The 9332-nt window shown below is 37.7% G+C and overlaps 1 protein-coding gene across 1 annotated transcript in view; it reads left to right on the forward strand.

Annotated features, from left to right (window-relative positions):
• The window catches only part of LOC119579017 (dolichyl pyrophosphate Man9GlcNAc2 alpha-1,3-glucosyltransferase-like), a 6853-nt gene extending 1051 nt beyond the window's left edge, over positions 1–5802 (forward strand). The window contains exon 2 of the mRNA XM_037926714.1: positions 2915–5802. Within this exon, the coding sequence (XP_037782642.1) occupies positions 3077–4543 (1467 nt within the window). The 5' untranslated portion in view covers positions 2915–3076 and the 3' untranslated portion in view covers positions 4544–5802. The remainder of the gene's footprint in view (positions 1–2914) is intronic.
• The last annotated feature ends 3530 nt before the right edge of the window (positions 5803–9332 follow it).

The raw sequence follows: 9332 nt of genomic DNA on the forward strand, positions 1-9332 counted from the left end.
GGAATTTTCCGCAGTACGTTAATGTAGTTCACACAAGAATACGCATAAATATAGGAATTATGCAGCGAAAATCCCCACCCCAATACCCACATTCTTGGGCCCAAGAGCAGGGAAGGGCATGCGAGGTACCAGGGAAATTGCAGGGTAGGCTAATAATGATATAATAACATAATGAAGATAATACATCTCTCTACTGCATCTACCCCCCTGCAACCCTCCCCATGCTGGACTTATGCCCCCCATCCCCCATGCTCGGAAAGCAAAGAACCCTGCACGTATTCGTAGCAGGATAGACCGCATGATGTACATGTGGGGCGAACACGGCTATTCAAAACCTAGGAATTATAAGGCACTGACCAATATTGATAGATGCTGATAAGCTGGGAGGGTGATTCTCTCATGCTCTATCCTGCCGTTACATACATTGTGGATTCTTTGTCATCTGGATTGGGGGGGGGGGGTTGCAGGGAGCATCCAGCATTACACATGACTCGTTCATTGTTTACAGTATTTACTGTATTCTATTCAGTTTTTGTTCATATTTATTTATATTCATATTTTATTCATGTTTTATTCATATTCTATTCATATTTTATTCATATTTATTTATATTCATATTTTGTTCATATTTGTTCATATTTATTTGTATTTATTCATATTCTATTCATATTTTATTCATATCTATTTAAATTTTATTCATATCTATTCATATTTTACCCCAAAATATCCCTGGTACTTTCATGGTGGGGAAGCATGGTTCCATGTCTTAATTTCAATATATTTAGGTAGTAGAGAGTTTGAGGAATTCATCGATGCCAAAATTGTTGCAAGCAGTTATGAGAAGGTATTCTGAAAAATTACCAGTAAAAGTTTTTTTGTTTTTTTTTGTAACACTAATATGTAGATATTAAATTGATTTGCAAAATAATAGCAATGCTCTTGCCTCTGCCAATTCCAATCCACGCCTTCAGCTCCAGTAAAGGTTAACATACCTAAAAAAAAGAAGCCAATTGCCATAGACTTATGGTCAGAAAAGGTGGTGGTTTGTTGACCTTTGTTTGAGCAGCAGACACAGAGGCCACAGTGGCTACTTGATGATATGCGACTGTCTTGCTAAACTTAGTAAATTTGATTTGGATTTGGATGGAAGATCAAGTCTTAATTCAATAATTAACCCATTGCCGACGGGTGGCATGTACGTACATGCCATGGCAAGGCGGGACCATCTGCCGGGGGCACGTACGCACATGCCATAGAGGATGCATGGACATGCCATGAGTTTTTTTTTGTTACAATCACGGCAAAAGATTATTTTTCTGCCAGTGAAAGTGTGATTAAGTCGGTTTTAACACTTTCTCATTTTTACCATGCAACAAACAAAAAAAATGCAACAAACCGACAATTTCAACTCCATGATGCCACACACTGCTTATTTTATTCGGATTATAGACCGAATAATGATCAACTATGGAGTCTATATAACAACAAAAATACCCTTCAGTCTCGATTTATCAGGAAGTTTGGCAAGTAGAGACTGTAAAAAATAATGAAAACTGAAAATACAACATATTTTCGTAGTATTACGAAGAAACGGCATGGGATGCTGGTATTTGGCATGAGTGGTCGCGCATGCTCGGGCGACGATATAAGCCCCCGGCAGCGAGGCCCGGGCCTCTATGAATGCTACCCGTCAGTAATGGGTTAAGTTATGCCATTCTGAAAACTATGCTGATGGTCTAAAATACAGCTGCATTAAGATAGAAAAAAATATACAAGTTAATGATAAATTATACCCCAAAACAAGGCAGTTAGGGATGCTTGATAAAATGCCAAAAGTAAAGGAAGGCCACAGTTTTTATTCTATGCTACAGCTTCCTTGATTCACAAACCAAAAATGACAAGCAAGCCTCCACTGTGTATACTCAGGCAAGATTAGACCTTCCCAATTAACTTCACAATTTTGTATCGAATGACAAACCAACCTAAGCTTTATCTTGGAGGTTAGTTGGGCTTTGCTGGAATACCGAGTGCAGAAGCCATGGCATTACCTTATGCCATTTTGTTCTAAATAGTTGTCATATAAATACTAAGGTGACGTATCATTAGATAAGGAATTAGTCCAGTATCAATTTTGCGAGAATATAGGGGATAGAACATTATTTGTCTGTGACCAGAGCGCTAAAGACATGGAGGCTGTGACGCATACTTGACATTACACCACAGTTTGGTGAGGCAGAGCATGTAGGCCCCTTGGTTATGGGTCACAGGTTGCTAGTGAGTTTGGATGGAACAAAGGCACTTTAATCATGAGAAAAGTAAGATGTTGAAAGCTGAGGTTTTGGATTGGAGGAATGCAATGGTCAATGAAAGTAGATCACTATTCTTTTTTTTTAAGAATTTGTATTTATGGTTACGATACTGTGGCAGAAAATTTTAAGAGAATCTCGGGAAAAATTTAAACACTTGTGTGGTCCATAGGCAATGTATATTCTTGCTGCCTCGGTGAAATTAAGGGCCTAAGTTGCTTTGAAAAGGGATTATTTATATGTGTAGAAGATAGCATCTGTTCAACACAAAATGAGGTGCTTTTTGAAAATATCTCGCTAAGTTTCTTGTTGCTTAGAAAGTCAACCATTATAAGTACAAGTGTTTATTATTATTATTATTATTATTATTATTATTATTATTATTTCTTACCTATTCCTGTCATTTGTTTTATGTCCCTAGGCCTAGAAACAAACAAACTATCAGTGGATTGGCAGACCAAGCCAGTATTTTTTATTAGTCAACCAAATTTTCACAGCTAATTATTTCAGGTCACTGCTGTTTGAATACGTTAGTGATTGAACTAGTTACTGGTCATTAGACCCCGTTAACTACTATGACATCCACTGATTTTTTGTTTGTGTTCTAGGAGTGGGAGTGTTGATGAGCCTGTCAATTTTCACATCTAACTACGCAGCGCTGGACTATCTGCCAACCGTTGAGGAAGGACTGTGACTGATTGACAACTGCTGAACAAGATTTACCTTTAGTCGCATTTCTCGTCTGTGGCCTCGGAAGGTGCATCAGTAAAATGGCCAATGTTATTTTCATTACCTTTCTCGGGATACTTCTGAGATGGTGTGTGTCGCTGCATCCTTACTCCGGAGCAGGAAAAGCCCCAATGTTTGGAGATTATGAAGCCCAGCGCCACTGGCAGGAAGTGACAGTGAATTTGCCCTTGAAGGATTGGTATATGAATACCACTGATAACGATTTACTCTACTGGGGCCTGGATTACCCTCCTCTTACTGCTTACCATAGCTATCTGTGTGGCGTTGTCGCTAAGACTTTGAATCCCGAGTTTGTTGAACTTCATACATCCCGTGGATATGAAAGTTACGAACACAAGTTGTTCATGAGATACACAGTGTTTGTTGTAGATCTCCTAATATACATACCAGCTGCTTACCTCTTTCTCTGTGCTGCATCTCGGTCAAGGAGCAGAAGTGGAAAGTTAGAGTATATGGCTCTGATACTGTATCCTGGTTTGTACTTGATAGATTATGGTCATTTTCAGTATAACAATGCTTCATTAGGAATATTTGTGGGTGCTGTTGCAGCTCTCATGAAAGGATATGACTGCATTGGGTCAGTTTTGTTTTCTTTAGCTCTGAACTACAAGCAAATGGAGTTGTATCACGCACTGCCAATTTTTTTCTACCTGTTGGGTCTGTGTTTCAAACAAGGTGGCATTTTAGGATTTTTCTATAAGATCACCAAGATTGGCTTGTCTGTGATATTAACCTTTGCTCTAGTTTGGGCTCCCTTTCTCAGGGATACTCAAGTATTTTTGCAAGTACTTAACCGACTTTTCCCAATTAACAGAGGTCTCTTTGAGGACAAGGTAGCCAGTGTTTGGTGCAGTTTATCCATTCTTATTAAACTAAAAAATCTTGTGAGCAATACCAACATGGCTTTGATATGTTTACTGTCCACAGTCGTGTGTATGATACCATCAAGCTTGCACCTCTTCATTAATCCCACTCAAAAGAATCTTCATTATGGACTTGTTAATGCATCTTTTGTGTTTTTCCTCTTAAGCTATCATGTTCATGAAAAGAGTATCTTGTTGGCAGCAGTGCCAGCTTGCTTCTTATATGGAGAGGAGACCTTTATGGTTACCTGGTTCTTCATTGTATCCATTATCAGCATGTTACCCCTTCTGGTGAAGGATGGGCTGACAGTTCCAACACTTGCATTAACCGTCCTTGTTTATGTTATGTACTCAATCAACAGACAGTCGGAGGGACAAACGAAATCCAAATATAGTGAGTTTTGGCGCTGGATCAACAGGTCCTTTTACTTGTCACTGGTTGGATTCTCGTTTTTGACGGTAGTGTCCTTGACAGTGACACCACCTCCAAGGTTGCCTGATCTCTTCCCAGTTTTGCTTTCTGTTGTATCTTGTGTGCATTACTGCTTCTTCACTTGCTATTTTCATTACCGCCAATTCACAACAAGGTATGACAGACAGCAAGGAAAGGTGAAAAGGCATTAGGTCTGAAATGCAACAGTATAATGTTTTCCATAATGCAGGACCAATTAATATAATAAACAAGGGGAAGCAAAATGTCATGTTGAAGTGCAACACAGGCAACTTTCCATGACCAATTTATTATATAATTTATATTTTATAATTTTTGAATTCTGATGTAGCTCAGAGTTAGGTATGGTAGTTGCAATGGTCAGAGGTTGCATTGTTTTGATTAGTTCATGTACACATAGTTATATACAGATATATACATGTTAATCATCAATTTCATTATAAAAGTACAAGACTGAAATGATGTGATAATACATATTACTGTTAGACTCTTATATAGTAATAGATTCCTTGTCTATTGATATTGATCCCAACTTACAAAATCATTTACTTGTGTTTTCCTTGTTGGTTGTAGTAATATTTTGTATCTGAATAGTGCGTTTGGTTATACTGATATGTATATTTTGCTTTTTTTCTCATAGTCTAATCCTTTTTTTCAGTATTTCACATAATATTTATTGTTTGAATTTTGATGTGCTAGCATAGAGTTTGTTTGGTTAAGTGAAATACATCTTGTTTGAAGAATGAAATAATTTTCATGTATTTTTGGAATAAAAATGTATACTTTTATCTATCGAGCTATTTATTTTTATTTGCCTTTATTGTGTAATATTTAGCAGTCCATGAGATATTACCTACTTCTGTTTTTTTGTTACCTGTTATCAGTATTCTTTCTTTTGTCCCCATCTGAGTGTGCTTGTGAGTGTGTTACGAACACATACCCAGAAGAAACGTACAACTTCTAGTGCACAGACAGTTCAAGATCATTCCTTTACTGCCTTTGATTTTAAGTCATTTTTGTAATAAACTTGTTACAATTTTCCAGGAAGTTAAATGCCATTTATGTAATTGGCAAGAAGGTCTATGCATTGAATTCCTTGCTAGGCTAACTAGAGGGACCCATTTTTATACAATTCATATTCCCTATGTCCTTTTTTTCTTTTGTTCTTCCATTCTTTCTGTCTATCTTTCCTTTCTTGTTCTTCATTATCCTCCTCAGCTTCCCCTTCCTCATCCTCATCTGCTTCCTCTTCCTTTTTTCACATGTTTAAGAGAAAATAATAATATTCCACATGATTCTCCTCCGTCTCATGGGGAGTTATTCAAGTTACTCCGCACTCCTTGTAAGGAAACATTGTTATTGTGACAATATAGTTGAAGTCTAGTTTCAGTGACTGGAAACATTTTCTTTCATTAAAGTGTTTCGTTTTTCATTCGTCTTCTTTTATTTTCCCATTTGTGTGAAAGATGAGCCTTGATTGGTTCTTCCCTAATAGTCATGAATATTGGTAATCGTCCCAAGTGTTAAGATTAGAATTCAAAGAGGTTTACTTGGGAGGATATGATTTGATTAAATTTGGTGTTTAGTTTGTCCACTTGGAAGCAGATCAAATGTTTTTTGTTTTTTTTTAGCATGAGACTGATACTTCAGACATTTTAAATCAAAGAGTTGTCACAGGAAAAAGACATGAAGATAAGAAAATGTATTTTATTTTCCAGCATCAGAAGTGAAATCAGAGATTGAAAATGTAAAGAATTTAAAAGATTGCTTAAGTATGTAGCAAGATATTTTTCCTTTATGTTGTAAGGAATAAGGATAAATATTAATGGAAGGAAACAGATTTGCTGTGAAATTTTGTTTGGGAATAAAATGTTTTTTTTTCCCCTTTTTTTTTCCCAAAAAAAACCCCCGGAAGTTTTTTTAAATTTAAAATTTTTAAAAAAATTTTTGAACTTTTTATTTTGTGGTATAAATTTTTTTAAACCCCCCCCCAGCCCCCCCTTTTTTTTTTTTTTGAAAGGTTTTTTTTTTTTTAAAATTACCCTACTTCCCCCTTTGGGTTTTTTTTTTTTTTTTTTTTTTTTTTTTGGGTTTTCCTTGTTTTTTTTTTTATTCCCCTTTTTTTTTTTGGGTTCCCCAATTCAAAATTTGGTTGTAGTGTTAAAAAGAACAAAGGCGGGGGGATAAGTTAAATTTTTTTTTTGCCACGGGAAAGATAAATTTTTTTTGTTTTTTTTTAGCATTTTGAATTAAACTTTTAAAAAAAATTTTTCCAGGAAAAACTTTTAAGAATAAAAAAGTTTTTATTTTCCCTAGGTAAATAAGGAAAATTTTTAAAAATTCTTATATGTCTTTTTTTTTTTCCTTTATTTTTGTTGGTTTTTAAATGGAAGCGTTTTCTTGTTTTTTTTTTTTTCCAAAGTTTAAAAAAAAACCAAAAAAAAATTTTCCTTTGGATTTTTTTCAAGAAAAATGAACTTTTAGAAAATTTATTGCAAAAAATAGTTGAATTTTTTCCCCCGTGAAACTTCTTTTTATGTTGTTTTCATTTTTTTTTTTTTTTTTTTGTGTGTGGTTTTGTGTTGATTTGACGAGGAAGGTTGATGGGTGTCTGGTGGTTTGATTTTGTGTTTGTTTGTTGAAAAAAAAGGGGTGATTCATAAACTTCTTTTCACTTTTTGGTGTCAGGGAAAAAGGACAGAGGTGGTTTTTTCCAGTTAAAAGTGGTGGTGGTTTTCGCCCAATTTGGGGCAAACCCCTTTGGGGGAAGGTAATTTTAGAATTAAAGTTTGGGAAATTAAAAAATTAGTTTTTTTAATAGAGGGGAAAAGGATATACTTTAAATTTTAAAAAATTTATTTCTAAAATACCAAAGTTGAAACGCGAAATAGGTGAAATCTAAAACTTTTTAAAGCTTTAAAAATTGTTGTTTTTAAACTTTGGTGTTTTTTTTTTTGGTTGGGGTTTTGATAACGAAATGGTAAAAGTTTTGGGTTGGGAAGGAAGGTGGGGTAATAAGAGGCATTCATTTAAAAATCTCTTCCAACTCTTTGGGAATGGTTTTTAGATGACGGGGTTAAAACCTCCCTTGTTTTCCCCATTCAGGAAAACCCCTTTTTTAACCCCACAGGGTTGGGGCCTTTTAAAAAGCTAAACGGGTTTATTGCTTTTTTGTTTTGGGAGAAAATTAAAAATGAAAAATTAAAATATAAAACACAAATTCAAGAAAACCACTATACTTTTTCTTTCTCTCTGTTCTTTCTTCCCTTTTCCCCCGGGTTCCTTTTTTTCCTCCCGTCCTTTTCTTTCCCCCCCTTCTTTCCTTTCTTTTCTCTTTCCCTCTTTCCTTTTTTTTTTTTTTCCCTTTTTTATTTTTCCCTCTTTTTTTCCCTTTCCCCCTTTTCCCTCTCTTTCCCCTTTTTTCCCCCCCTTTCCTTTCCTTCCTTTTTTCCTCTTTTGTATTTGTTTCCTTGGTTTTTTTTGGAAAAAATTGTTTTTTTCTTCTTTTCTTCTTATCTTTGTTTCCCCCCCTTTTGTTTTTCCCCTTTTTTCCCAAAATTTTTTTTTCTCCTCTCTTTCCTCTCTCTCTCTCTTTTTTTTTTTTTTTTTTTTTTTTTTTTTCCCCTTTCCTTCTTCTTTTTTCCTTTCTTCTTTTTTCTTTTTTTTTCCTCTCTCTTTCATTCTCTCTTTCCTATCTTCTCTCTCTTTTCCTCCTCTCTCTTTCCTCTCTCTCTTTTCTCTTTCCTCTCTCCTCTTTTCCTCTCTCTCTCTTTCTCTCTCTCTCTCTTTCCTTTTCCCCTCTCTCTCTTTCCTCTCCTCTCTTTTTCCTCTCCTCTCTCTTCTCTCTCTCTCCTCTTTTTCTCTCTCTCCTTTCCCTCTCTCTCTTTTTCCTTCTCTCCCCTTTTTCCCCTTCCTCTTTTCCTCTCTTCTCCTTTCCCTCTCTCTCTTCCTTTTTCCTCTCTCTCTCCCCTCCCCTCTCTCTCTCTCTCCCCTTTCTCCTCTCTCTTTTTCCTCTCTCTCTCTCTCCTCTCTCTCTCCTCTCTCTCCCCTCTCTCTCTCTCCTCTCCCTCTCTCTTCCTTCTCCTCTCCTCTCCCCTCTCCTTTCTTTCTCTCTTCCTTCTCTCATTCTCTCTCTCCCTCTCTCTCCCTCTCTCTCTCCTCTCTCTCTCCTCTCCTCTCCTCCTCTCTCTTCCCTCCTCTCTCTCCCCTCTCTCTCTCTCTCTCTCTCTCTCTCTCTTTTCCCCTCCTCTCTCTCTCTCTCTCTCTCTCTCTCCACCTCTCTCTCTCTCTCACCTCTTCTCTCTCTCCCTCTCTCTCTCTCTCCTCTCTCTCTCGCCTCTCTCTCTCCCCTCCCCTCCCCCCTCTCTCTCTCCCCCCTCTCTCTCCTCCGTCTCTCTCTCTCTCTTCTCGCTCTCTCTCTTCTCGCTCTCTCTCTCCTCTCCCTCTCCCTCTCCCTCTCCCACTCTCTCTCTCCTCTCTCTTCTCTCCCCCCCCCTCTCTCTCTCCCCGTAAACTTGTCAAATGAAAAAAGAAGAAAAAATCTCTCGCTCACTCAACCTGTCCCTCCCTTGATTTCTCCTTTCAGCATTCAAGGCTATTCACCAAAGGCAATTTTTAGCCTCGAAAACCCCCGCCCACTCTTGTCCTGGCCGGCAGTCGGTGCGAGAGGCGGCGGTTGGTCTGCTGTTGGAGAGATAACAACCGGCACGACAAGGGACTAACAAAGGAGGGATGGGAAAAGGGGGAGGGGGAGAGAAAGGGAAGGGAGAGAGTAGAAGAAAAGAGAAGGGGGGGGGGATTGGGGGAGGGGAGAAGGGGGGGGGGAGGGGGAGAAGGAGGGAGAGAGGAGGTGGGGGATGAGAAGGAGAGGGAGTGGGGGGAGGAGAGAAAAAAGGGGGAAAGGGGAGGGGGACAAAGATAAATAAAAATAAAAAAAATATTGTGAGAAACCGGCCCACTTGG

This window comes from Penaeus monodon, chromosome 11, assembly GCF_015228065.2.
Source record: "Penaeus monodon isolate SGIC_2016 chromosome 11, NSTDA_Pmon_1, whole genome shotgun sequence".
Lineage (NCBI taxonomy): Eukaryota > Metazoa > Arthropoda > Malacostraca > Decapoda > Penaeidae > Penaeus > Penaeus monodon.